General features: G+C 40.4%; 6 protein-coding genes and 1 long non-coding RNA gene across 7 annotated transcripts in view; 4 read left to right on the top strand and 3 right to left on the bottom strand.

Annotated features, from left to right (window-relative positions):
* LOC121735764 overlaps positions 1-21,670 on the top strand; it is a 28,372-nt gene extending 6,702 nt beyond the window's left edge. Inside the window, exon 2 of the long non-coding RNA XR_006036907.1 lies at positions 21,555-21,670. This is a non-coding gene — a long non-coding RNA (uncharacterized LOC121735764). The remainder of the gene's footprint in view (positions 1-21,554) is intronic.
* Positions 1,362-2,040, bottom strand: LOC121735714 (chorion class A proteins Ld24-like). The gene is made up of 2 exons (XM_042126638.1): positions 1,957-2,040; positions 1,362-1,839 (listed from the first exon to the last, which is right to left on the bottom strand). Exons 1-2 carry the CDS (start codon positions 1,996-1,998, stop codon positions 1,447-1,449), a joined length of 435 nt encoding a protein of 144 aa, XP_041982572.1. The 5' UTR covers positions 1,999-2,040; the 3' UTR covers positions 1,362-1,446.
* Positions 1,362-22,220, bottom strand: LOC121735686 (chorion class A proteins Ld24-like). Its single transcript, XM_042126590.1, has 4 exons — positions 22,143-22,220; positions 21,564-21,996; positions 14,908-14,914; positions 1,362-1,407 (listed from the first exon to the last, which is right to left on the bottom strand). The coding sequence occupies exons 1-2, from the start codon at positions 22,182-22,184 to the stop codon at positions 21,568-21,570; spliced, it is 471 nt and encodes a 156-aa protein (XP_041982524.1). The 5' UTR covers positions 22,185-22,220; the 3' UTR covers positions 1,362-1,407; positions 14,908-14,914; positions 21,564-21,567.
* Positions 2,859-3,719, top strand: LOC121735609 (chorion class B protein PC10-like). Its single transcript, XM_042126480.1, has 2 exons — positions 2,859-2,954; positions 3,095-3,719. Exons 1-2 carry the CDS (start codon positions 2,904-2,906, stop codon positions 3,638-3,640), a joined length of 597 nt encoding a protein of 198 aa, XP_041982414.1. The 5' UTR covers positions 2,859-2,903; the 3' UTR covers positions 3,641-3,719.
* On the bottom strand, positions 11,798-12,656 carry LOC121735584 (chorion class B protein PC10-like). The gene is made up of 2 exons (XM_042126444.1): positions 12,561-12,656; positions 11,798-12,427 (listed from the first exon to the last, which is right to left on the bottom strand). Exons 1-2 carry the CDS (start codon positions 12,609-12,611, stop codon positions 11,876-11,878), a joined length of 603 nt encoding a protein of 200 aa, XP_041982378.1. The 5' UTR covers positions 12,612-12,656; the 3' UTR covers positions 11,798-11,875.
* On the top strand, positions 13,003-13,862 carry LOC121735677 (chorion class CA protein ERA.1-like). The gene is made up of 2 exons (XM_042126582.1): positions 13,003-13,098; positions 13,389-13,862. The coding sequence occupies exons 1-2, from the start codon at positions 13,048-13,050 to the stop codon at positions 13,815-13,817; spliced, it is 480 nt and encodes a 159-aa protein (XP_041982516.1). The 5' UTR covers positions 13,003-13,047; the 3' UTR covers positions 13,818-13,862.
* A 671-nt stretch (positions 22,221-22,891) lies between the features above and the next one.
* Positions 22,892-23,884, top strand: LOC121735649 (chorion class B protein PC10-like). The gene is made up of 2 exons (XM_042126551.1): positions 22,892-22,998; positions 23,348-23,884. Exons 1-2 carry the CDS (start codon positions 22,948-22,950, stop codon positions 23,831-23,833), a joined length of 537 nt encoding a protein of 178 aa, XP_041982485.1. The 5' UTR covers positions 22,892-22,947; the 3' UTR covers positions 23,834-23,884.
* The last annotated feature ends 4,082 nt before the right edge of the window (positions 23,885-27,966 follow it).

Here is a 27,966-nt window from a genome sequence, read left to right as displayed (position 1 = left end):
TTGCTCGTCCTGTCATTGAATTTGATGAAAATAACGGTCTTCAAAGAGTTGAGTCAAAATCGTCTGAAATTTGCTCCGAAAAACATTTTAATTTTCTTTACTTATTTGGAATAATTGTTGGAAAGTGAACATCGCATCCATTGTAGCGGATATTCAGGCATTGAATAAGTAAGAAAGTAAGTGGATTTAAGTATTTTTTAAACAGTATTTAAATTTTTTATCACTAAGGTAGTTTTAAGAAAAAATCGGGGTGTAAAGGGTCGTATGTGGGGGAAATTGGGCCGAATATGGGTTTAATAGGGACCTAATTTGGATAAATTGGGACGCCTATGGGTGAATTGGGTCTTTATGGATAGGGTTGTCACGATGGATATATTCTAGTGTTATTATTTTATCATCATTGTTCGTACAGGTGTTTGTTGTTTAAAGGGGAGAAAAACCATGCTTCGGCACGAATGGACCGGTTCGACCGTGAGGGATTGGGAATTTTAAAGATCAGGAACGCAAGTCGCAACACCAGACGAGTTACAAGACGACGAAGAAGAGTGACTCAATATTTATATAAAAATATAATAATAATGTGATAATGCTTGATTGGATATGTTGTTTGATTTTGTACTAATTCTTGTATATTATATACCTCATACCTATACAGCTATGCCAAAAACATTATTTCATATAAGTACCTACCTGAGTAGGTAGTACCTATTTGGAAACATCAGGAAAGTGGCAGCCCTAGCAAAAATGTCTATTAACCCCATATGCGTCCCTTTTCACCCCAGACTGTGGGTGAATTGGGTCTAGTAAGTTTTTGGACCTTTTTGTATATTTTATTTAATAAACTAAAATTGTAATGTATTGCAAACAAAACTAGGAACCACCGGAACTCTATTGATAAAATTTTTTCTTATTAATCTTAAGATAAAGTCAATAAAAATCAATGTTGAACTTGGAAAGTGACCCGATTCCCCCCATTTTACGGTACTGTATACTGCGAAATTTCATTCATTAGATCCTTGCATTGTTAATCCTGGGTTCATATTACTATGAACGGCTTTCACCAGGCCATTAAATAAAGCTGACTGATGTTTTGTACCTAGCATGGTATGCTAGGTACAAAACATCAGTCATAGTAACATGGATATGCTCACACAGGGGGCGTTCTGACCGCGTCAGAATTGATCCCGTGTGACTGACCGCTTGAACGTAGAATGCAAAGTGCAAACGCAGAACGCTTGAACGCGTGACCGCTCTCTGTCTGATAGGTCCCTTAGTGTAAAATTATCTTTTATTTTACCTTAAAAATTCAACATAAAAACTAGTTTCCAGCTAGAATAAAGAATTGAAAAAGAAATAGAAAAATTTAAAATGCTCATATAATTTACATCGCATAACATCGTGGTTTTACTAAATTCCTAACAGGAATTTTCAGTTCCTGTTAAGAATTTAGTAGAGGTAGGGGCCGTTGCAGCCGCAGGCGCAGCTGCCGCCGATGGAGACCGCGCCGCCGGCGGGCACGATGCCGCCGAACTCCACGGCGCCGAGGATGGGCACCTGGCCGGCCACGGCGGTGTTACCGGCCACTCCCAGCTCGCCGGCCACGGCCACCTCGCCGATGCCGACGCCACCGTACGCGGGGCCGGCGACGCCCAGGCCGAGGGGGCCGGCCAGACCCAGGCTAGCGGGGCCGGCGATGCCGAGGTCGAGGGGACCGGCGAGGCCGAGACCGGCGGGGCCGGCGATGCCCAGGCCGAGGGGGCCGACCAGCTCGGCGCCGCAGCCGCACGACGCGCCGATGGCGGCCGGCCAGCCCGCGCCGATGCACTGGCTGTATACATTCTGCAACAATTGACATTACATTTAATATTGTTATACTATTGTTGCAAATCTGGGTTTCGAGATAGGTCGGTCGATAGTCATGACGCGCCTATTGCAGATAAAGAGCTCAATATTTACCTGGAGCAGGCAGGCGAGGACGACGAAGGCGAAGCGAGACATGTTTGTATCGACTGAGTTCGGTACACAATGATCACGGGTCTCGGGGAGCTATATTTATATTGGCGTTGTGTCTAGGGGTGAATGATTGTTATGAAAATTGACTTGAGCACGTCTTCGTCATGTTTGTGTGATAGTTTCTATAATATGTAAGCGACTTTCAGGTAACTTCTATTAATGTTGCATCATTTGCATAAATAATTATTCGATTTTAGTATTTTTGAGCCTATAATATTATGATGTTCTTAAGTTTGCTGGGGTAAGTGATATTACCCCAGCAAACTTAAGCAAAGCAATATAATATACAGTGTACTGTAACAAAAATAAGTGATAATACTTTAGGGTACTTTGCCATAATTCAAGTAGGTACATATATATTTCACCCAGATTATTTTATTGAAGTGACTAAATAAGTATGGTACCATCAACCATGGCAACGTCCATCGCTAACCCGTCTCACAAACAATGATCGCCGTCAGTCTCGAGTTGTTATAATTTACTATTATTTATTCAACAAATGCAAGTTTATCAATATAAAAAGTACTCAGTAGCCGATTCTCAGACCTACTGAATACCTTTATGCATATACAATTTGGTAATAATCAGTTTAGGCGTTTTGGAGGAGTACGGTAACTAACATTGTGACACGAGAATTTTATATATAAGATTATGTAGTCAGATCGTATATTTAGGAGAGAACGTATCAAATGAGGTAGCTTTCTGTAGGAATTTTACACAATTATTTCAACCTAAGCCTCAAGCGTATTCTACGCGAAGCATCTGATGACACTTCCACACATTATTGCTAAGCTGGCGTTACTTCACCACGGCGATAGACGTTTACTGCCAACAATATAAAACTACCGGACGCGTGTATCGCAACATTGTCTGCTTCGACTACATCCAACATGGTCGCCAAGGCTGTTCTCGTCCTCTGTGCCCTCGCACTCCTCGCCCAGGTACGTCCAACATGACAAACTCTTTGTCCGTACGTGCCTTACACGGGGCGACTACGATGATACCTTAGTTACTTAGTTAGTACAAGTGTATACGGACTCTTTATCGAGAGTATTATTATGACCAAATTTTACATTTCCAGAGCATCTCCGCTCAGTGTCTGGGCACTCTGGGCCTGGGCGCTATCAACGCCCCGTGCGCTGCTGTCGCTCCTCTGGGAATCGGCGCTTGTGGAGCTTGGGACATCGCCGGACCCGCTCGTGCCCTCGCCGCCTCCAACGGCCCCGGCCTCGCCATCTCCAGCGCCTCCCCCATCTCCCCGGTCGGCGTGTCCGTAGCCTCCGAGAACGCCATCGAGGGCGCCCTGGCCGTCGCCGGAGCTCTGCCGTTCCTGGGCACCGTCGGTCTCGAGGGAGTGCTGCCCACCGCCGGCGCCGGTAACGTGGCCTACAACTGCGGTAACGGAGCCGTCGCCATCACCGCGGAGGACATCGCCGCTGCTAATGTCGGTCTCGGTGCCCTCGATCTCGGAGCTGGTGCTCTGGGACTCGGCGCCGGTCCCCTGGGCTTGGCCGCCGGCCCCCTTGGTATCGGAGCCGGCTCTCTCAGTATCGGTACCGGCCCTCTCGGTGTGGGAGCTATCGGCCTCGGTATGGGAGGTTGCGGCTGCGGTGGTATCATCGTATAAGTTGTCTGCCTAACGATACACCCTGGATCTTGAACGGTTAACAGTTGCTTGAATAAAATAATAATGTGCAAATAATGTTTATTATATTTTATTTTATTACTAATTGACTCGCGGTGTTACCCGCGGTTCTTGGGTGGAATATATTTGATATAATTATATCTAATATATTTCACTGGCGTCCCTGGATTCACCAGGCGTCACTGGAGGGCCCGCTATAGTCGACTGCGGTGTCCCTACTGGTTCTGTCAGTGGTCCATTTGGCTATATAATGGACGTCAACGTATGAGCAAATTTGTTAAAAATTGTCGTTTTCATATGTATGCAGATGATACGAGTACCTGTCTGATTTATATGGACACTGATCTCGACCTAATAGAGTCAAAAATACAAGAAGATTTAACAAGCATCATTAAATGGTCACACGACAATGGGATAATTATTAACATTAAAAAGACAAACTGCATGCATTCTCCTTATCTACGTTGCATTAGTAGAATGCCTAAGATTGTAGGCCATACATATGTATGTAATCAGTGTTGCCAGACGGCCAACTCGGTTTCTCCCCAAGTGTTCCCCGAAATCCCCCCAAAATTCGGGATTTCAAGAAAAATCCCCCCACAAATTATAAAAGAAAAATTTTGTTCATTATGAATGAGAATTTCACAAATGGATACGATGAATGTACACTATTTCTGCAATAGCGTCCAATCTTTATAGAATCAGCGTCTTCGCGAGCTCCTTGATCATTTTTATGGTTCCGTAAGTCGTAAAAAAGGGTAAAAGCGGGCCCATAGTACTTAGATTTCGCCGTCTGTTCCCAGATTTTTTCCTCCAACAATCCCCCCAAAAAATTGTTCCCCCCAATTTTCCCCCCATCACCTAAAAAAAAAACCCAAATTTGGGGGGATTCCCCCCAATCTGGCATCACTGGAATGTATTCATAACAATGGTACAAATTGCACGTGTGCTAGCATTGAAGTGGTATAGATATCTGGGACTAATCGTGGACTCAAGCTTTTCATGGAATCTGCAAATTCAAAAATTACGTGACAGACTACGAGTGGTGCTTGTTAAATTTCACCATCTTAGCCAAATATTAGATAGGGGAACCTTATACACTGTGTACTATGCGCTAGTTGACTCTTTGATCTTTTATGGACTAACAAGCTATGGTCGAACCTTCAAAACTTATCTTGATAAAATAAAAGCGCTTCAGATTAAGTTTATGAAATTTCTAGTAGACAAAGATACGAAGATACAATGTAAAAGTTCAGATTACCTACAGTTATTTTCAGAATGTAAGATACTACCGGTCCATGAGCGGCTTATATTGTCTATAGCGGCTGAACATTGGAATAGTGATGAGTTTATAACTTATATAAGGCGAATGACGCCATTAAGAAACAAAGAATATGACCTACTGGTTGTTCCTTCCTGTAATAATTACTATGGTGAAAGAAACAGAAAACATTTAGTACCAAAAATATTTAACAAGTTACCTAAAGATTTATTAAGGAATAAGACTGATATGACAAAGCGAATGTTTGTTAGAAATGTCAAGAGATTTCTATTACTCAATACTGGATTGGCCTTGTGATTGTGTTAGTTAAGCATAAATACCAAACCTTAGGCATACTAGTAGTTAAACACTGAGTCGTAGGGCTAGGATGCCTAAGGTGCGCTCATATTGTATATGCAGACATAGTCACACTCACATACTCTCTTTATATTTAATAGGAGTAAACAACAATTTATTTTGTTTTAATTTTAAAACGTAAATTGAAAAATTAATTCTACTATTATCAGAAAGTGCCTCTGAGACAATATATTTATTATTATCAAGAAATTGTTACTACTTACTATGTTATAATATGGTCAGATAAGCATGGATGATTGACATTAGGCATCCTAGTGGTTTATTAATACTGATCCCAAGACTAAGTCGTAGGGCTAGGATGCCTAAGCGGCATTTACATAATTATGTAGACAGAGTCGCACTCACATACTCTATCTTACAATGAAACAAGATGAAACAACATTAAACATAAGATCATTTTAATAATCTATAATAATATGTCCTAGGAGTTAAATTGGTAGGTTACTGATATCATTGTTATTAAATTATATAGTACATATACTGTAATGCTAGCTATATATAATTAATTGTTGTGAGCGAAATCTGCCTACAAACTGTTGTACAGTTTGGCAGATAAAAAAATGTATGATAGCTGTATCTGTTTATTGAATGAACCTTTTTTTTCATTTTTTCATTTTTCATTTTCAAGTAATATACTAGAGATCGCCCAATGGTCGAAATTCGACCTTAGTTTCAACGTTAGGACTACTACCTATATTTTGTAAAAAAAATATTGACTTGATCATATTTTTTTCAACTCTCTGGGACTCATCTGAGCTCAGACTGGCCGTGTAAGCATTGTCTAATAGTAAGATTCAATAAAAAAACTATAATACCTTGTTGTCAACAGACTTCAACCATAAATAAAAGAGTATAATTCGTATGTATAGGCTTGTCACTCAAAAATCTGTCATTTTTCCTAGTGTGTGTGTTGTAGTGTGTGTAATGTTTTATTTGTTAAAAAATTTTATGATAAAAGCATAATTTCAAAATAATATTAGCTCGATGCACTCCTTCACCATAATATAAACTATAACTGTGCAAAATTTCATTCACCTACGTTTCCCCATTTTTCGTCAAAAGGGACACAAAGTTTTTGGCTCACGTATTAATATACAGTGCGTTTGTGTAAACACCGTTATCCATGAAACCATCAAATGAGACCGTCAAAATGAACAACTTTTTCTATGAGAACAATGCTGGGAACTCAAAAAAATCCGTTGTCATATCCATACAAATTGCCGATCCGGGCATCCGTATTGGTATGAAGACGCCATTTTTTTTTAGTTCCCAGCATTGTTCCCATAGAAAAAGTTGTTCATTTTGACGGTCTCATTTGATGGTTTCATGGATAACGGTGTTTACACAAACACACTGTATAGATAATGAAAACTATGAAAAGTACCAATAATACGGTCATAATGTGATGATGTATGGTGTAATGGTAAATGGTAATGATGATGATGATGAATGTGATTTATATAGAAGCATATACGTTTACATAGAAGCGTATACGATTTGTTCTACCTCAATTCCAAAACGATAACCTTGCACACAACCGAAGTCGTGTATGCATCGCAATAAGATTCATTTTAGCTTAGCATAAAATTGTAGTTTCGAGTCGAGAGATTTCAAACTAAAGGCTTGCCATTTCCCTAATTCAGCGACAAAAATAATTGGAACTTACTTCTTAATCCAGGGATTTCCTAATAAAACAAAAAGGCTAGCTGATTTTGAAAATTCTAATTCCTCTATAAAAATGAAAAAAAAAATTAAAGGGTTGTTTAAATGCCCTTGTGCAACGCACCGTAGCATTTTACAAGCCCCCAAATTGCGTTACGTTCCCTTATTCATTCCATACAACTAACGGCAGTCGGCAACAAGTAGGTTTTTGAAGTATTCAGAAGTCACACTACGTCAGCTGTAAATTAACTTTCGCATTAAATAATACTCTCATCTTTTGAATATATATATGTCGCAGCCGACTGGTTTAAATAGCCGTTCAATCAAACAGCTAGCCCTTTGACTGAACAACGCCATTCAATCAACACGGCTTTACGTCGTTTAGTCGACTTGTTGACTACAACGTTCAATACTACAGCTAGAGGACGCTTAGCCAACTGGTTTAATGGCAAATTAACTAGGGTGACTATTAGTTTAATATGTAATTTGGGAGAATAGGAAAACTTTTTGTATTTTTAAATTGAAAGATTATTCTCGGATTAAGTGACCAAAAGTTTAATGCAATAAGTAAAAATAAAAAATTCTGAGGCGTGTTTTGTGACGGTCGCTGGCTGCTGCCGCAGCACAGTCACAGTTCTAACCTAACCTACTTTTGGACTTTCTTGTGTTTGTTTTTGTTTTGGCGGCGGGGCTGCGCCCCCCGAGCCCCCCCTTTTATTTGGTGACGGTCGCCGGCTGCTGCCGCAGCAGCGTTGGCTGCGCTCACTCGACTCCCTCTGTGTTGTGGTCTATATTTCAGAATCCCGTAATTTCTCCTCGAATATTTGTTGAAATTTTGATTCACTCGTATGTGTCTCCATAATTTTTGTCTCTTTAATAACACTTGTAACTTTTATTAACTACTTTCTTTCCGAAAAACAACCACAAACACCTACAAACACCTGCTAGTTGACGCCATATTGTCAATAAAACGTGTTCAGCGCGCACCGCAGCGGTGCGCGCTGAACTACTTCAATTAGACGGCGGCTTTTGAATCAGCTGTAGTGTTGAACGTTTTGAGCGACTAAAATATTCAATCAAGACGTGTGATTGAATGGCGTTGTTCAGTCAAAGGGCTAGTTGTTTGATTGAACGGCTATTTAAACCAGTCGGCTGCGACATATACCACACTGGCAAAATTAGCGGAACATTGGTAAAAAGGGCCAAAACTTGAACTCAAGTGGGCCGAGCTGTCTGAAAGCCTTTTTTATAGCTTCTAAGCTCATTCAAGAAATAAAATATTGAACAAAACTGGCAAGTTGACAGGTTTTTATAGCAATTATGCCCTAATAAGTGTTTTTCGATTATTGACGTTGTAAGTGTTCCTGATAAGAATGGCGTCTTAGCGGGGTGCAAGGTATGCTCAGCTCATTTGATTGTTTGGTTTTTGGAAGAACACATTGCTTAGATACAAAATTAGTGATTTCCCAGCCTCAGCGACAGCTAGAGCTGTAACCACGATAGAGAAAGGTCACACCTACCGTTCGGTCAGTCAGGCCAGGTGTGTCGGCTTCCGTGGTTCATCGTAACTTTCAACGCTTCAGAGAGACTGGATCTTACGTTCGGAGACGAGAACAAGGCAGATATCGGGTGACAATGGTTCAGGATGACCATTTTGTAAGGAAACAAAACTTAAGAAATCGACCTCAAACAGCTATGCAGACACGAAACCTGTCGGAACAGGTCCAAGATGAACGTGTAAGTGATTGTACAGTAAGAAGAAGACTCAAAGAAGTTAAATTAAACTCAAAAGTGCCAGCAAGGGCACCAAAACTTGAGGCAGGACACCGAAGAGCCAGGCTAAGATTTGCGCGTGAACATCAAAATTAGACAAGTGAGTGAAATCTTGTGCTGTACAGTGATGGGAGCAAATTCTGTGTACATTGTATTGACAGGCGATAAAGAATGTGGATAAATCATAAGGAAAGCTACAGGCCATCAAACTTACCGGAAACAGTGGCCTATGATGCAGGCTTCGTTATGGTTTGGAGTTGCATATGATTTGGAGCCCGCATGGAGCTGATGATTATAGATGATGGTACTTTGACAGTACAGAGCTATAGCACCGACATCCTGGAACTGCATGGTGTGCCTTTTATACAGTTTTAGGTAGTAATTTCAATTTTATGTGCGTCCATAGAGTAAGAAAATCGGGCATTATTACCTAAACGATGCTGGCGTAGCCCAGGTGGAGAGGCCAGCGTGGTCTACGGATGTGGATCCGATTGAAGACGTGTGGCACATCAATGGGTGAACGGTACGAGTTAAAACTCCAGCTCCAAAATGTGTCCAGGAGCTCGAGTTGGCGCTACTGGAGGAGTAGGAGAATATCCCACAGGAAATGATTGACAATTAAAATGCAAGCATGGAATGGCGTATCCAGGCCCTCTTGAGATCCATAGAAGGCATTACACGCTTTTAACATGGCATTTCTTTAATAAAAATGGAGAATTTATCTTAAAAACTTACTACTGAAATTTTAAAGATTTTCTTAATTTTTTGATTTTTGCTGATTTTTTTTCTATTTTTCACGTTTTTATGCCCTAAATTTATATAAAATTTATTTTTTAATAATCAATTAGTAAATAAATAAATAAATATATAAAAATCAGTGAACAATTTAAAAAAAAATGAAAATTTTGTTATGTTCCTCTAATTTTGCCGGTGTGTTTATATTATATCAAGCAGATCAGTATTATTTCATCTAATAACGTCCAATAACTGTTTTTCAGCACTTTTACAATACCAGTAGTAGGACAGGCAGGCCAGCCGTGCTAGCATACGCCAACGAGATATCTCACTCTACAGGTTTTCTCGATGTTAACGTTTATCTGAAAAACCTTTAAATGAGATAAAAGGTTTTTAAGTATGTACAAAAAATACTTAATAGATTGTTATTTATACCTACATTAACACATTTTATTATAACTTACACAATGTGTATCATAAAAAATATTATTAAAAACTTTAGCATGTATCTTAATTTTTTATTTTCATTTTCAAACCTAGGCGCCATGGCGATAAAAAGATGTTTTATTTTGGTTACACTTACACCGCAACCTGATAAAAAATACTCTATTTTTTAACCGACTTCCTAAAAGGAGGAGGTTATAATATGTTCGGCTGTGGAGATTTTTTTTTATTTTTGTATGTTCAACGATTACTGCGCCGTTCGTGACCCGATTTTCAAAATTTTTGTTTTGTTGTAAAATTAGGTTTCACTCGCGATTAGGGTTGCTATCCGTCCGGATTTCCCCGGATTTGTCCTAGTTTGAAGGGCGTCCGGGGACCGTCCGGCCGGGTTTTTGAAAAGTGTTTTTGAAAAAAAAATCCAGATGGAGACTTTTGTTGAAAGAAATCCAACTTTTTGGCCAGTCAGCAATAAACGAAAGATAAAAACTCGCTAAGCATACACACTTTCTTCCTCCTTTGATCAAAATCAAGTACGATTTCGAATCAAAGTTACGAATCGCTGCCGAACTTTACGCTCGACTCGGCTCGACGGTAATTCGGCTCGCGACGGAATTTCGGCGGTGTCGTCCATCGCGTTCTGTCTGTATTTTGTATGCGTTTGAAATGCGGCGGAATTTACGCCGGCGTAATTCAGCCTAATGTGTTTAGACACATAGATTAAGAGCCGCGCCACACCGGAATGGTACCGCAATGGCAGTGGTTTACTACGTAACTAAAAAGAGTGAAATTATTATTTTTAACAAAAAATTAAAACCGACTTCCAAGGTAATAACTCAATCTTCATAATAATATTTTGAAGTCGGTGCCAGTTCCAAAAGTTTCAAATATTCTCTCAGAGAACTGAAGATTCAGCTATCTGGTACCGACTTCAAAATGATTGAGTACAGAAATAGTTGAGGTTTAGCGGAATTTGGGAAAATGCACTATTAGATAAGAAAAATTATTTAATGCTTTTTAGTTCATATTATAAGGATGTTATTATTGTTTTTACCTTGGAAGTCGGTTTTATTTTTTTTGTTAAAAATAATAATATTGTAGAGTGAATGCCTCTCAATATTAATTCCATTATTATTTACGTCGTATAAAAACCACAAACTTTTATATTTACGATCAAAGTGTGAAGTGTCCCTATACTAAAAATTCTAATGACTCTTATTTTACCCTAGTTAGTTTTAAGGTTGTAGTTATCTTAATAAAAAAACACGTGTTTTTTATGTCACTTTGTAATGTCAATCTTTAATGTAAAAGTAAAAGTCTCCGATTCCTATTTCCTGGGTCCAACCCATAAAGTTAATATACCTAGCGGAATAGAGCAACAATATCGAGCTGTCAAACGTAACCGAAATTGGTTTCATCTGTCTGTAAAAATATGTGTACGTATACACTTACACAACCAAGAATGAACATGATTTCTATGAGATTAAATTGTCAACGTGCGGCACGTGCCGACTGGAAGTCAAAAAAAGACAACTGCTGTCATGTATCACGTATCAATGTCTCTTTTCACCACGCAGTATCAGTAATAACTGATAGTGACATCTCTCTTGCTCAGGCCTTTGTTTCTCTATTCCGCTAGGTATATTAACTTTATGGTCTAACCTAATCTAGTATTCCTGCCATAAAGTTAATATACCTAGCTAGCTATATTAACTTTATGGTTCCCGCACCGCGCCGTGGCCAAGAAGACCGGCCGACAAAGGAGGAGTCCAACACCAAGCTACCCACTCTGAGACTTCTTTAAATTGCATTTTTCGCATTTCATTTGCATGTCTCAAGCAAGCAATGCTTGATAATCAGAGAAAATAACATCATAATAAACATAAACATCATAATTTGCACATCGTTATTTTATTAAATGGGCTGTAAATCGTTCAAGATCCAGGGTGTATCGTTTGGCAGACAACTTAAACGATGATACCACCGCAGCCGCAACCTCCCATACCGAGGCCGAGAGCTCCCACACCAAGAGGGCCGGTACCGATACCGAGAGGGCCGGCTCCGATACCAAGGGGGCCGGCGGCCAAGCCCAGGGGACCGGCGCCGAGTCCCAGAGCACCAGCTCCGAGACCGAGGGCGCCGATACCGAGACCGACGTTAGCGGCGGCGATGTCCTCCGCGGTGATGGCGACGGCTCCGTTACCGCAGTTGTAGGCCACGTTACCGGCGCCGGTGGTGGGCAGCACTCCCTCGAGACCGACGGTGCCCAGGAACGGCAGAGCTCCGGTGACGGCGAGGGCGCCCTCGATGGCGTTCTCGGAGGCTACGGACACGCCGACCGGGGAGATGGGGGAGGCGCTGGAGATGGCGAGGCCGGGGCCGTTGGAGGCGGCGAGGGCACGAGCGGGTCCGGCGATGTCCCAAGCTCCACAAGTGCCGATTCCCAGAGGAGCGACAGCAGCGCACGGGGCGTTGATAGCGCCCAGGCCCAGAGTGCCCAGACACTGAGCGGAGATGCTCTGGAAATGTAAAATTTGGTCATAATAATACTCACGATAAAGAGTCCTTATACACTTGTATTGAACTAAGGTATCATCGTAGTCGCCCCGTGTAAGTCACGTACTGACAGAGAGTTTGTCATGTTGGTCGTACCTGGGCGAGGAGTGCGAGGGCACAGAGGACGAGAACAGCCTTGGCGACCATGTTGGATGTAGTCGAAGCAGACAATGTTGCGATACACGCGTCCGGTAGTTTTATATTGTTGGAAGTAAACAAGAAAACACTTGTCGCACTGATTAGGCAACGTCGTTTATAGTAAGAATATGTGAAGGTGTCATCAGAAAGCACTAGTTCTAGTTTAAAATTCTCTAATATACTAATTTCAAATAAAAATTAACCAATTTACTTATCCCTATCAAAAGTCCTGATAAAAATTAGTCTGTGACGTATGGTGGCATAGCACATGTAATCACTGGAAATTTTGCAAATTCAGACTTCAGTGCCTACTTCCTGTAGCATGATGCAATTATGTTCATAATTACTATTATTTTGATAAAATGTGAATAAAGAAGTATATTGTAATATAAATACTGGCCATCAGTTTTTCTATCATTGTGTACCGAAATCAGTTGATACAAACATGTTTCGTTTCGCACTCCTCGTCCTCGCCGTGCAGGCCTGCCTGCTCCAGGTAAATATTAGAACCAAAAAAACGAACAGGAATTTTGGGATTTATTCTTCCTGTGTGGATTAATTAAAATCTGCCGAAGTATAATAATATTTGTTAAACTAAGCCCCAATTTCACCAACGACTGTTAAAGTTAACACTCGCATTAGTATTACGTTACCTCTTTCGTTTTTCTTATGAATGAAAGAGAAGACATGAGATTTTAACAAGCTGTTAATATTAACAGACGTTGGTGAAATTGGGGCTAAAGAAATTAAATAAAACAAAATACTTAAACCATAATTTAATTTCAGAATGTGTACAGCCAGTGCATCGGCGCGGGCTGGCCGGCCGCCATCGGCGCACCGTGCGGCTGCGGCGCCGAGCTGGTCGGCCCCCTCGGCCTGGGCATCAGCTCCGCTGTCGGCCCTATCGGTCTCGGAATCGGCGGACCTCTCGGCATGGGAATCGGCCCGGCTTCTGTAGGTCCCCTCGGCATCGGCATCGCTAATTGCGCTGGCCTGGGCATGGCCGGTGCGGGTCCCGCCTACGGAGGCGTGGGTGTCGGCGAGGTAGCTGTGGCCGGGGAGCTGGGTGTGTCTGGTGCGACGGCGGTGGCAGGCCAGGTGCCCATCCTAGGCGCGGTGGAGTTCTCCGGCGTGGTCCCCGCCGGCGGCACTGTCTCCATTGCTGGTAGCTGCGGCTGCGGCTGCAACGGTCTCGCTGGACCCAGGATCCTGTGATTGAATTGATTGAGGCTCAAAATTTGAAAATAAAGGTGTCTTGAATTAATTGAATTCTATAATTAACTTTTGAAAACTTAATTATTTTTAGAACGATCTTAGGGCTGGTAAAAAATATGACTTTCTAGCCAATATAACAAGGGCTGTAATTATATTTAAAATTCTCATTAAGTAAATATACAGACAACTAGCTGTGCCCCGCAGTGTTACCCGCGGTTTAAGTGACATATATAATAAAAAAGTATGAAAAGGACCAATAATAGGGTCAAAACGGGACGATACATTTTCATCATCGATCGATCATTCTATAATGGTTTATGGTAGTGATGACGATGATGATGATGAATATAATTTGCATAGTAGCATATGCTTTGCGTTCTTAAACAACGTTGAAACTCCCAAACTTTATTAAAGAGTCAGGTGTGCTCTCAGCACCTTCCGAACCATGTTATACCTTGGTGCAAAATCTTACTTGTAGAATACTGCTCACGAATCCGAAGTCCCCACTTGTTTCCAAATAAATTTTGAGGAGTTCCCTCGATTACTTCTGGATCACTTCATCAGGTAACCACTTATATGAATATGGTACCAAATTGGGATGATAACCTATACACCAAAAGAAAAAAATTTGAAAATCGGTTTACAAACGGCGGAGTAATAAATTGAAATAAAAGGTGTTGAAAATAATAAAACGTACATAACACCTCCTTCATTTTGAAGGTCGGTTAAAATATATTATTGTAAAGTTTTATTAAAATTCGTTCTGTGGTTTTTCCGTCAAAGAGTAACAAACAAAAAACTAGGCCTTTACATCCGTTATGGATGATTTATACAGTATTTTTAGAGCGAGGTAACCACTCTTCAAATACTGTAGTGCCTGGGACAAGATTTTTAAATGTCCTCGCATCATAGTCGGCCTAGTTCAGAGGAAAGAACTAGTCAATACGTCTGGGACCAACTATGTGCGGGTTTCCTCACGATGTTTTCCTTCACCATACGAGCGACCATATTATATACTTGAGATCAGAAAATGTCTCATAGGTACACGCCTCTACCCGGGTTCGAACCTGCACCCTCTAAGAGTGCGAACCAAAGGTCTACCCACGGTAGGCCACGGACGCTCTAGTAACAAACAACCACACATCCAAACTTTGGCCTTTAAATTTAATAATTCATTTACCTGGAGCAAGCAGACTACGAATGCAAGAATGAGAAGCGAAAGAAAACTCATGTTTATTTAAAAAGTGAGAAATTAAATTGACTCTAGCAATACCGGGGTAATTGGAATAAAACATTTTGATCCTTTTTTTTCCTTGTAGCGGCTTATTCTGTGTATGAAACATGCAAATATAAAAATTTATCCAATAACCAAGGATATTTTTTGAAAATCTGCTGTCAAAATTTGCCATCAGATTCTGGTAGACCTTTAATAGTGATGACGCTGCGCTACTCCTATTTATACTATTAATATATTTTCGCCTAATATTACAAAACAATCATCAACACACGTGAATTTTTGTGGGTCAAAGGTGTTTCATATACCAGGGGTATTTTTTTTTGGCTAATACGCGATACTTACTGAACGGAAAAGCGGCGTTATACGTGTATTTATTTTTTTGTCAAACGCGTACAAATTCGAAAGCGGCTTGTAGTGTGTCTACCTCTTAACGATAGGTAGTTTTTTAATTTTTTCTATAGTAAAATTTGATGACACTAAAACCTGTATTTTATAATAAATGTTTAAAAAATCAGATTCTTTGTAGGTAGGTACTAAAAATACACGTGATATAGGGTAGGGAACCAAGGGAATATAGGGGAGGACATAGGGCAGGTTAAAATGCCAAAAAAATCACATGATTAATAGACGACTCCATTTTATGTTAAAAAGGAACAGCTCCGTACGCGTTTAAGTCTTTTATAGGACTATACCCCCTTTTCCTTTATCCTTAAAATATTTCTTCAATATCGCTTCGTAAGATGTGAATCCCAGAATGAGCGCCAGTGCTTAGGCACAGAGAACTAGGAGAGCCCTGACGACCATTTTTGTTAGGGTTCCCTCGTCAACAACCTTTATACTTTATAGTTACGGTGTGTCCATCCGTCTGTCCGTCTGTCTGTCTGTCCGCGGTTTTGCTCAGAGACTATAGGACCTACAAATCTGTAATTCGGCATGAATGCACATAATAATGATGCCGACAAAATGGTATATAAATTCTAAAAAAAAACATGGTAGGGGAGGTCCCTACACATCAAGCGGGGGTGATTTTTTTAGCGTCCACCTGACCGTGTGGGATGTCGTTGGATAGGTTTTTTAAAAATATTATGAATACTCAAAGATCATTTTCCAATTTATCGGGATCCCACAGGCCTATTCCCATTTCCCACACACATTCCGATTTACTTGCGCAGGCATACCTGCACAGGTAGACACAGACCTCTCCGGTAGACCGTAGCCTGTATGGCTAACTAACATTAGACTGTTTTTAATTGTTTATTATTGTTTTTTTTGTAGTTGATTTGATCTGTTATATTTTATCAGTGCAGTAATATTTTAGTTACTTAAATTTTAATATTTTATTCCTTTGTTAATGTCCTAAAAATTATATTCAATATATAATTTTTAGGACATTAACCTACAACTAAATAATATGATTTATTCAAACAAGAACCTCTTTTATGCAACATACCGTGCATGGTCGGTAGACTGCCGATTACCTAGATATTCTGCAGATTGTCTAGTAATGTAAGAATATAATCAATTTTTTGCACTTTAACTTACTCACCCAGAATTTTCACTCTAACTGGCATACGTAAATTAACGGTAACATATACAAACATACATACAAACATAGCCTGTGAGACACATAACTCTTACTTTTTGCTTTGCTGTAGCCAGGTAAAAATTATTCATCTATCGTGAACAACTATGATAGTTACCTGTGAAATGTAATCCCTGAAGATTTATTTATATGTTTTTTTTCAAAATCTTTTTATTTTTACACAAGATAGCATTTTGCCCTTTGATTACATTAATTAGTATCTGAAAATAAAACTAAGTTTGTTTAAAAAAATATTTGCTAACCGTACACACTCGCATACGACCGTCGCGTACAGCGCGCCAGTGAAGACTGACTGCAACGGTGTGAATTAGCTCTATTGGAACGGCGGACAATTTGGTGCGTATGGCCCGTCTACATCAGTTTAAACAGAAGTCTTTGATTTTGTCTAGATTGTAAAATCTCTTTTGGTGACAGACCACGTGTTCGTCAACTTTCTTTGTTTCAACTTTTTTTGTAATCAGTTCAACTCTTAAACCTTGTAAAGTACATTTTATTTGAAATATTAATTGTATTAGTTCTTTTACCGTGGTCATAATATTTTTATCTTTTATTTGTCATAACAAAATTGACCATGACCTAGTTATGGCTGTCATTGTCAAAAGTTTTAAAATACGTACGACAACAAAAGGTTAAAGACCTTTTGTTGTCGTACGTATTTTAAAGTTTTTTCTAAAATTCGCTAGTATTTTGTGAAATTAATGTTTGTGATGGACTCCGCAACCACGTGCTCGAAGTCTTCGGGTGGAGAACACGTGCTTGCGGGGGTCATCAACAGCGTGAACACTCCTCTTAGACTCTTGTTCGGAACATTCCAGGGGTGCTCTGTCCCGGACAACTCTGCTCAGCTCTATCCCGGCTGCTACTGCTGCTCCGTCTGGACCGCTGTGCTCCGTCCGGACCGGACCGGATTACTTTGCTGTGCTCCCTCTGGACCTCACTACTTTGCCGTCCCGGTTGGACGACTGCTCCGTTTGGAGAAACCACCTTGCTCCGCCTGGAGTCGACCACGTGCTGCTCATGCCGTCTGATTGACGCACCTACCACACACTGAACTAGCTGCCACCGACGGGGTCCTGAACATCTGGCCATCGACACTGCGCCTGTCTCAAGGTCAACGGAGACCTGAGGAGCTGGAGTCCCGCAAGTCGCTGTCTGACCCAGATAAGTGTAGTGTCCCTACCCGTGACTTCCAAAGACTACGAAATAGACTGAGGCTAGGCTTCCTACCCGCGTACCCGCTCTCCGACTGTCTAGGTTTCTCTTTTCTCTTCTCTTTGTTTAAATAAATTTGTTAAATTGTTAAATTCTCTTTTCTTTATCTCTTCTCTTTCCTTTTTATTGTCCCTGCTCCGGACCAGGTGACAATTGGCGCCCAACGTGGGGCTGTTTTTTTTCGTTATTCAAGCTAATAATGTTTGGTTCCAGTTATAGCTAAAGTCATTATATTTGGACATGTACGCGACGCCGCTGTACCTACGTGTCCAGGCTGCACTGGTCCACGACGGTCGAGCAGGTCGTGGACTACATCAGGAGCAAGACCAACTTCATCTTGAGGGTCGAGCGCTTGGAGTCCCGCCACAAAGTGAATTTTAGCTCCATTGTGGTGAGAGTCCCGACGCACCATCTACCGGCTTTCGAGGAGGAGTTCTGGCCGATTGGAGTCGTCTACAGGAGGTTCCGAGGATGACTTCCGAACACGTCGCGCCCCACGTCGCAGACAATACGTGTTTAGTGTTTTAGTATTAGTGTTAGTTTTTAGTATAATTGTATGTATGTTAGTCTATAAGGTATTTATAATATGGGCCAAGATGCCTGAATTAAATAAATAAATAAATAAATTATTATATAGGACAAGACAAGAAATATTACGCTAGGATTTATCGTGAAACATTGAAAGCTACGTGATGAACTACAAAATATAATGAAGTCCCAACTTTTTATATTAAATTGGAATAAAATGATTTTAACTACAACTTTTCTACAATGAACATACAAAAAAAAATACATACAGCTGAATATATTACCTCCTCCTTTTTGGAAGTCGGTCAAAAATGGTTTGTTATTCAGAGACTGAAAATTTTGCAATGCAAATTGCCATGGATTTAAAAGAATTGCGTCAATTAAAAAATAGAGGTCAACGTGATTTACATCAACGTTTAACTCTCATACAATGTTATTGTTTACAAAGAAATGCTATTTATTTCTGTGTAAAAGCACGTACGAGTACGTATAGGTCTTCTTTTGCTTATTACTTATATCACAACACAGTGTCAGAATCTACGAATAATAAAAACTAGATAAAAACTAAGGAAAAGTTAACTCCGTCAAAAACATGTTGAACACTGCATATACAGGGGATTCATGCACACCCTAAGAATAAAAATAAGAATAAGAATTCTTCGCAATCATGGTTGCACCAGTAGGGCTAGCATAACAACAGTAGACATGGGAAAGAATCGCAAACTGACAGATTTTATCGACAAAATGGCGGATTTCCATCGTCTAAATGTCACTTTGTCGTGTCTAACTGTCACTTTATCTATTCTTCCGTAGAAAGAAACCGTTTCTATAGTGACCATGCTACACCTGCTGATAGAGTTGCCAGGTTGCTAGACCGAAAAGCCGGACAAAGCAGTCAGCTTGGCCGGACATGAGTGCAAAAAAGCCGGAAACTTGCTATCGAGTACTTAGAATCTAAACTTTTAGTATCGCAATTCGCAATACGTTCGGTAGCGTGTACAGATTTTCTGTTTTATTAAAATGATTTAACATCTAACAGCTCTACAATTTTACATCTCATTAGGTGTCCGTCAACCGTATAAAATTTGTACGACTTTTATATCTAGATTCTAGGGTCTACAAAAGCCGGACTCCCTTTAATTTTGGCCGGACACGCAAGTGGAAAGCCTGACTGTGTCCGGCTTTATCCGGACGCCTGGCAACCCTACCTGCAGATATGAGCCGAATGCAGGAAGGCGCTTTTCGACCAATTTGAAATAAGAGATAAATCACATTTAAATATGACCGACAGCTTTGAGGTGGCGTTAGATACTAGCTGCTAAGCAAATAGATTCTTGTTTTAGAGGTTTAAAGGGAAAAAATCTGTAAGTTACACAATATCATATTTAGTATTGAAATCTTTATTTTAATTTCAGTTTTGTAAGGACTTCTTACAAAAACAGGTAATTGGCAGAGTAAGGTTTAGTTCACACTGAAACGAGTAATAAAAACAATACAAAATTGAAATATTAAATACATGGCAATTTTGTATTGCTAGTAGGCATGCTGCGACACGCCTCTTCTAGTCTCCTCTCGGTGTAAGTGAAGTTTAAGTTGGTCCTTAAACATCTTTCTGCCATCTACTTCTAGCCTTACTAAACTTTGCGTCAAAGTATAGCAAAACAGTTGAATCCCACCAAAAACATTTTCATGTAAAAAAGTTGCCAAGATGAGAACATAATATTATAGTTCGTCGTGTTAAAAAGTAGTGAGATCTCATGTAGAGCCAAGTTTCTAACCTTACATACTCAACTCTAAATCTAAAAACCTTAATTTTACCCTAAAGCGCGGCAAAATATTTTATAATAATATTATAATGTGTCAGCCGCACGAGGAGAATCTATAAACTCTACACATTAGTCAAAATCGGTGGCCTGGCCATTTATCATTACTGTGTATTAAGTTCAAAGCCCTGGCGAATAACAAAAAAGCCAAGCCACCGATTTTGACTAATGCGTAGAGTTTTTAGATTCTTCTCGTGCGGCTGACACATTATAATATTATTATCAAATATTTTGCCGCGCTTTAGGGTAAAATTAAGGTTTTTAGATTTAGGGTTGAGTATGTAAGGTTAGAAGCTAGGCTCTACATGAGATCTCACTACTTTTTGACACGACGAACTATAATATTATGTTCTCATCTTGGCAATATTTTTACATGAAAATGTTTTTGGTGGGATTTCATTTCTTTTTGTAAGCTGGTTTACGTTGTTTTTTCTTTTGGTTCATTTTTTAGGGTTCCGTACCCATAGGGTAGAAACGGGACCCTATTACTGAGACTTCGATGTCTGTCCGTCTGTCTGTCTCCAGGCTGTAACTTAAGAACGGTAATAGCAAGAGAGTTGAAATTTTCACAGATTATGTATATCTGTTGCCGCTGTAACAACAAATACTAAAAACAAAATGAAATTTATATTTAAGGGGGGCTCCCATACAACAAACGTGATTTTTTTGGCCTTTTTTGCTCTATATAAATAATGGCAACAGGTAGGTACTTGATTTTTTCTCAAAGTCCTTAGTTATATGTCTACTTTAATATTTAATAATTATATTAAAATAAAATAAAAAATTAAAAGGGGCTCCCATACAAAAAACACAAATGTTTGCCTAATTTTGCTCTATAATGGTACGGATATAGGTTAAGTTGGGTTTGATAATTTTTATGTTGTTTCAGTACTAATATTATGTTACATACCAAATTTCAGCTTTCTAAGACTTCAGGAAGTACCCTAACAGTTTTGATGATCGGTGAGTCAGTGACCAAATTGTGGATTTTTGGACACCTATAAAATCTAAAGTATAATAGCTACGATATTCGAAATTTGCGCATTTAATAACTATACCCATGTCATTATATCTTAAAAATTTCAACTATCTGACATTATTCAAACCAAAGTTACGAGGGTTCAAAAATACGACGAAACGTTTCGAGAAAAGGTAGGTAGTTCCCTTGCGCGCTTCGCTTGGCTCATCTTGGCGGGGGCACTCCCGTGCCCCCAGATATAAATTAACATTAATTAAAGCATAAATATTTTTACATCGTCCTAGGAACTGTCAGTCGTTTAACACCTAATATCTTCGATTAAAAAGATATGATGTAAAGATGTCTATGAGGGTAGCTCAAAGACATCTTTACATGATCCAAGGTCCAGCGAGGCTGTTGCAGCCGCAGGCGCAGCTGCCGCCGATGGAGACCGCGCCGCCGGCGGGCACGATGCCGCCGAACTCCACGGCGCCGAGGATGGGCACCTGGCCGGCCACGGCGGTGTTACCGGCCACTCCCAGCTCGCCGGCCACGGCCACCTCGCCGATGCCGACGCCGCCGTACGCGGGGCCGGCGACGCCCAGGCCGAGGGGGCCGGCCAGACCCAGGCCAGCGGGGCCGGCGATGCCGAGGCTGAGGGGGCCGGCCAGACCCAGGCCAGTGGGGCCGGCGAGGCCAAGACCGGCGGGGCCGGCGATGCCCAGGCCGAGGGGGCCGACCAGCTCGGCGCCGCAGCCGCACGGCGCGCCGATGGTGGCGGCCGGCCAGCCCGCGCTGATGCACTGGCTGTATACATTCTAGAATCAAAACGTTACTTAATTATTTTCTCATACATTTCTCTCTCAGTAGGTAAATATCTCACTTGTTGTAATCAAACTTCGGTTATATGATGGATATTCTTGGAAGAATATCCTCCATAGCCGAGAAGACTCATGACACCCACCTGGAGCAGGCAGGCGAGGACGACGAAGGCGAAGCGAGACATGTCTGTATCGACTGAGTTCGGTACACAATGATGTCCTGCTCGGTCTGGGCTATATATACTGTTAAAATTTTAATCACGTCACGTTTACTATAATGCTCGATAAACCTCATAAGTTTTAGTATAGCAATGGTGAGCAAAAGTTACATCAGGCAAATTTTACCTGAGTAGGTAAAGCACCCCTCATTTTTGTTCTTGTAGCAACGAGCATGATAATCAAGATCTCAAGAGAAAGTAATTCATAGGTTTTTTATTTTTAAATGTTTAAGAAACCAATAATAACATATTATTTACTACCACAACATAAGCACAGAATTTCTGAGTTATCAGACTTTTGTATAAAACTTTGCAAAATAAGAATTTTGTAAGTTGTATTTGCAGATGTCTTACGCCTAGCTACTTATTAGAGTAAATAAATATTAGTAGAAGATTCGTAAAACTTTAATACATTTAACGCCTCTTTTAATTTAAGCTATTCGTATGGTCTCTTTAGTTTTACAGATTAAGTGATGAATATTCATAGATCATTGTCCTTGAAAGATTAAAATTAGAAGCATGTATATTAAATACATATTATTATATAGTAAAAAAATAATTATTCATGTCAGTTACCAATTTTATTGAAAATGAATGAACGAAACTTTCTGACGACACATTCATACTTTCTTACTCGAGACGAAATTTCTACATATTATGTGTGATAAATGAACAATATAAACCGCGGCCGGTGTGTAGCGCGACATTGTCCACTTCAACTACAATCAAAATGGTCGCCAAGGCTCTACTCATCCTTTGCGCTCAGGCACTCCTCTTCCAGGTATGTCTATGTCTATCCAACAAAAGTGGATTAAAGAGCCCATAAAATTTAATAATAGTCTCACAAACAACAGTTTAATGAATCGAGTTCCTCAGCAGACAGTTTAGGTTAAAAATGTTGAACAAAATGTTAAATAATGTTTAACAGGAATTATGATAAGAAATTGGAAGTACTCTCTCCTTTGCAAACTGAGACATAAAGTTTTTATAACTATTGAATTATTATTCTGGCCACTAGTGGAATTATGGGTTGTCGTTGATTTCTGGTGAATTAATTGTTACTTTTCATATTATTTTTGTTAGGGAATGGATAAGGATTCCAGAAATACATAAACGTTTTTGGTTTACAGAGCATCCCTGCGCAATGTTTGGGTGTTTTGGAGACGTTGACTGCTCCCTGCGCTGCTGCCCCCTTGGTAGCTGCTCCCTGTGGTTGGGGCTGCGCCGGTCCCGCCTCCGCTTTGGCCGCATCAAATGGACCCGGGCTGGCCATCTCCAGCGCCTCTCCAATCTCCCCGGTCGGCGTGTCTGTAGCCTCTGAGAACGCGATCGATGGTATCCTTGCCGTTTCTGGAGCAGTGCCGTTCCTGGGCACCGTCGGTCTCGAGGGAGTGCTGCCCACCGCCGGCGCCGGTAACGTGGCCTACAACTGCGGCAGCGGCGCCGTCGCTATCACCGCGGAGGACATCCTCGCCGCTCCTCTCGGCCTCGGTGTTAGTCCTCTCGGCATCGGTGCCCAGTCTCTTGGCCTCGGTATCAGTGGACCCGGTCTCGGAGTCGGACCTCTTGGAGTTGGCCTCGGAGCCATCGGTTGTGGTTGCAACGCAATCTTGTAAAATAATTGGTCTAACTAGATTTAGTTTTCTCAAATAAAAATCATTGTTATACTCGATGGTTTAAATTTCGAATTTCATTTAATAATAACTTGTGCTTACTTTTGGATTTCGTCCTTTTCCCAGACAAATGGAATCTTCAGGAAGTTGAAGTTTGTATCTTCAAATAATACGTCACATTGTGTTAATCCAGGTTAATCAGACCAATCCAATTATCAAACTACACGTCTTTTTAGCAATGCTTATAAAATAATGCGTTGCTTTAATCCCAGCTAATTCTGTTGGAATTTAACTACATATTAATACATAAGCTGTTCATGAGACAAGACCGTTGCAGTCCAAAATATTAGCCATATTTTGGAAGTGGAATAAGTTCTGATGGTGGATTCATAGACCAAAGTGGTTAGTGAAGTGTTTGTTATTGTGCAAGTGTTTTCAAAAAAGGTGTTGTGACATAAAGGATTGCAAGATGGACAAAATTCGCACTAAAGAGAAGTTGGAAAACAGGTATGTGCTTTTCACAATCATCTTTATCCGTCTATACGGCTAGTCATGAGTTTAAATGTTTTTTGTTTTATCGTATTGTCAAAACTACTATTACCCAGGAGGCTTACTCCGAAGTGAAAAATTCAATGCTTTGGCCGAATGATCGGGCTGTTTCCTCCGAAATACTTTCGTTCGAAAGTTCGGGCCGACCGAAATTTTTCATGTGCTTACGAAGTTTGTAACTACGATAGATACTAGTCTACGATAGACGATAGGATCCCGAAGTAACTTCGTAGTAAGGTCACATCATGGTTTTCGGTCGGATCCGAAGATTTGAATGCGCCGTTTCGGTGTTGGCCTCCAGATTGCAATCAGCCAAAGATGCAGCGATAGCCAGACATTCTTTCTTCGAGGGAACTTAATACTTTATAAAGTAACGGCGACTGAAACTCCTGGTCGTTCTTATAGAAAAAAATTACAGGAGAACTTTTAGCTTTTTTAAAATGATAAAAGTTTGGCTTTCGCTAGCTCTTACTCTAAATGAATGATATTGTGTGAATAGATTCGGCCCTCGAAGAATACGAGTAATACCATTTTGCTATTGCTGCTGCTATAAATTTACTCTATCTATTTTCTTATCTTTGAAGTTAATTTTTATTTATTATACGTATTTTTTTATTTTATTTGAATCGTTATAACTTTTACATCTTTTAATACTATACTAATTAATGTCTAAATATTACAAAAGTACGGCATTTAGAGCTTCAGGAAATATTAAGGTGGCACATGGACGTTGGGGAAAACGTTTGTTGTATCAAGAGATACATACGACCTAAAAGACCGCTACGCACTTGGTCTTAGGACTTAGAGGCAGTTGGTAAATCGGGAATTACACTGAGGGCAGAGGTTTAACACTTGGGTCTGGCGTAATTTTTCGTGTAAATTATGGTGTAACATCGGCTACCGCCCACGGCCTCGCTGTCCCTGGACTTTTGGGTCCAGGTGGTGTAAATATCTAGTTAATTATTGTACACGGACGGTTTGTTGACAAAGACGGTTTTTACCGACTTCCAAAAAGGAGGAGGTTATACGTTCGGCTGTATGTATCTTTTTTTTTTGTATGTTCAACGATAACTCAGCCGTTTGTAATCCGATTTTCAAAATTCTTTTTGTGTTGTATATGTATTTCGATTTATGGTTTTTACCGACTTCCAAAAATGGTGATCTGATGATGAGATCTAGGAGGAATCGAGAGGACTCCTTGAAATTTGTATGGAAACATATAGTGATTTTGATTTTTTCTGAAGCATTCGAGGTAAATGCTACCAAAAAGTAAGATTTCGCACCAGGTTGTACCCAACAGAACTTTTGAATCCTTATAGATACAGATTCGGGGATTTCGGCGTTGTTTAAACAACTGAAAGCATAAGCCAACACATCAATTTAATTGATCATTATCATCACGATCATAATTATACCGTGGGTATCGATTCTATATGTTTACAACAGATGTATCGCAGAAGGTATATTTCCAAAAATTTGGCGTTCCGGTTGCATAAAATTAATACCTAAAGCGGGAAACAAACCTCCTGACGACCCAAAATCTTACCGTCCGATAACATTACTGCCTTGCTTAGGTAAATTACTAGAACGTCTCATCGTACCTCGCCTGCTTCCTGGTGGCCCTAAATTTCATAGCCATCAGTTCGGTTTCACTGCCGGGAAATCGACTGTTGACGCGGCGTTAGAAGTAAGAAAAATAGTTAACTTGTCGGAAACTAAATATGTGGTCGCCATTTCATTAGATATTTCCGGGGCCTTCGACCATGCTTGGTGGCCGATGGTGCTATTAAAACTAAAAAATCGAGGGTGTTACTGCAATATTTATTCCATAATACATTCTTACTTTTCTAACGGTCAAACTAAGCTTCGTCTAGGACATTGTACACACGCCAAAGATTTAACTTGCGGCTGCCCTCAAGGATCGGTAATTTCGCCTAAATTATGGAACATGGGATTCGACGATTTGTTAAGTCTTCCACTTCCACCGCTTTGTATACTAGTTGGTTACGCCGATGAGTTTCTTATCGTTCAAGCAAACTCGCGTTCCGAAATTGAGTCTAAAGCCAACAGTAGTCTTAATTTAATATCTGACTGGGGTAAGCGTAATCGTCTGAAATTCGCCGTGCAAAAAACTTACCAAATTCTTTTAAAAGGATCCCTTATATCTTCCCCTAGCATCAAACTTGACAATGTTAACGTTAAACGCAAACAGTCACTCTGTTATCTTGGTTTTTACTTAGAAAATAAATTTACATTTTTAGAACATATAATTCAAACCGGTGAGAAAGCGAAACGCAACTTTTACTCCTTTACCAAAATATCTACGTCGACATGGGGCCTCTCATTCAAAATCTTAAAATTAATTTACACTGCTACTTACCTTGGCAGCATTTGCTACGGGGCCCCCGTGTGGGCCGACAGAGCAACTATCGGCGCGGCTCGTCGCAAATTGCTACAAAGCCAACGTCTTGCTCTTATATTCTTGTGCAAAGCTTACAGAACCACACGCACCGAAGCCTTGCCCGTGCTAGCCGGAGTTTTACCCGTTGACCTTGAGATTCAGCGTCGTGCGACAATGTACTATCATAATAAAACATTGACAACCCGTTTTTTTTAAGCGCTCGGGATAAAATTAAAATAGCAAGATTGTTTGAACCTTTAGAAAACTCTTTGCAAAGCCTAATCTCCGAATGGCAGACGCGATGGGACTGTTCCACCAAAGGGCGACATCTTTATAATTTTTTCCCTAATATTCGTGAACGGCTATCCAAACATTGGATGGATATTGATCACTGCGTTTCTCAATTCCTGACCGGTCATGGAAATTTTAAGGCCAAACTCTACGGATTTAATCTAGTAGCATCACCCATGTGCGAGTGCTCGACCGAAGGCAACATGTTTGAACAAATAGCTCATCATGTTCTCTGGGAGTGCAGTCTCTGGCAGGACGAAAGAACTACAATGCTAAACAACCTACTCTTTACATCTGGTGTCGCATACTACGGTGATCTCGTGGACAGCGCTAGGAACTTCCGTGCCTTCAAGCGTTTTTGTCACAATTACTACTGGCAACAGTCTAACACAGTAAATTAATTAAGCTCTAGCGTAGTAGTCACTATTATTATTAACGTTTATTCCCGTGGTGCTTCCCCCTTCCAGTTCTTTGACTTTCGGTCACTGCAACTTTGTGCTGTCTCCCGCTTTATATGGGGAGGGAATCTGGAATTCTTCCTACTCCTCCTATTTTCTTCTGATTAATTTCGTTGCGGGTCCCAAGACAGCTTTAGCATGTCCCTCGGGCTCCCTGAGATCATATCAAAGGGTTTTCGTGGTTGGATACCGCTGTCGATCCTGGCGACACAGGAGATACAGTGGTGGGAATGTGTGGTGGGCCAAAGCCCGTTGATTATGGGTCATCACATTATGACCCAATTATTGATTCTTTTCGGGGTTTTTTTCATCGAAGCAGATGTTTTTGATGATTATTTCGCTGTTTGTGGACCGATTTTCAAAATTTTTGTATTGTTGTATAGGATATAATCTTGATTTTGTATAATAATTACGAAAGTGGTGAGCTGATGATGGAA

The sequence above is a fragment of the Aricia agestis genome, chromosome 2 (assembly GCF_905147365.1).
Source record: "Aricia agestis chromosome 2, ilAriAges1.1, whole genome shotgun sequence".
NCBI classification, from domain to species: Eukaryota; Metazoa; Arthropoda; class Insecta; order Lepidoptera; family Lycaenidae; genus Aricia; species Aricia agestis.
Note: the sequence above shows the minus strand (reverse complement) of the source record. Positions and strands in the feature narration are given on the sequence as shown.

Bases quoted from the DNA above. Each gene is read 5' to 3' on its own strand.
- LOC121735686 (XM_042126590.1), bottom strand. From the start codon at position 22,184: ATGTCTCGCTTCGCCTTCGTCGTCCTCGCCTGCCTGCTCCAG. The intron at 21,997-22,142 runs GTGGGTGTCATG...TTTTGATTCTAG, and splicing joins TCCTCGCCTGCCTGCTCCAG to AATGTATACAGCCAGTGCAT.
- LOC121735714 (XM_042126638.1), bottom strand. From the start codon at position 1,998: ATGTCTCGCTTCGCCTTCGTCGTCCTCGCCTGCCTGCTCCAG. The intron at 1,840-1,956 runs GTAAATATTGAG...CAATTGTTGCAG, and splicing joins TCCTCGCCTGCCTGCTCCAG to AATGTATACAGCCAGTGCAT.
- LOC121735677 (XM_042126582.1), top strand. From the start codon at position 13,048: ATGTTTCGTTTCGCACTCCTCGTCCTCGCCGTGCAGGCCTGCCTGCTC. The intron at 13,099-13,388 runs GTAAATATTAGA...ATTTAATTTCAG, and splicing joins TGCAGGCCTGCCTGCTCCAG to AATGTGTACAGCCAGTGCAT.
- LOC121735649 (XM_042126551.1), top strand. From the start codon at position 22,948: ATGGTCGCCAAGGCTCTACTCATCCTTTGCGCTCAGGCACTCCTCTTC. The intron at 22,999-23,347 runs GTATGTCTATGT...TTTGGTTTACAG, and splicing joins CTCAGGCACTCCTCTTCCAG to AGCATCCCTGCGCAATGTTT.
- LOC121735584 (XM_042126444.1), bottom strand. From the start codon at position 12,611: ATGGTCGCCAAGGCTGTTCTCGTCCTCTGTGCCCTCGCACTCCTCGCC. The intron at 12,428-12,560 runs GTACGACCAACA...TTACATTTCCAG, and splicing joins CCCTCGCACTCCTCGCCCAG to AGCATCTCCGCTCAGTGTCT.
- LOC121735609 (XM_042126480.1), top strand. From the start codon at position 2,904: ATGGTCGCCAAGGCTGTTCTCGTCCTCTGTGCCCTCGCACTCCTCGCC. The intron at 2,955-3,094 runs GTACGTCCAACA...TTACATTTCCAG, and splicing joins CCCTCGCACTCCTCGCCCAG to AGCATCTCCGCTCAGTGTCT.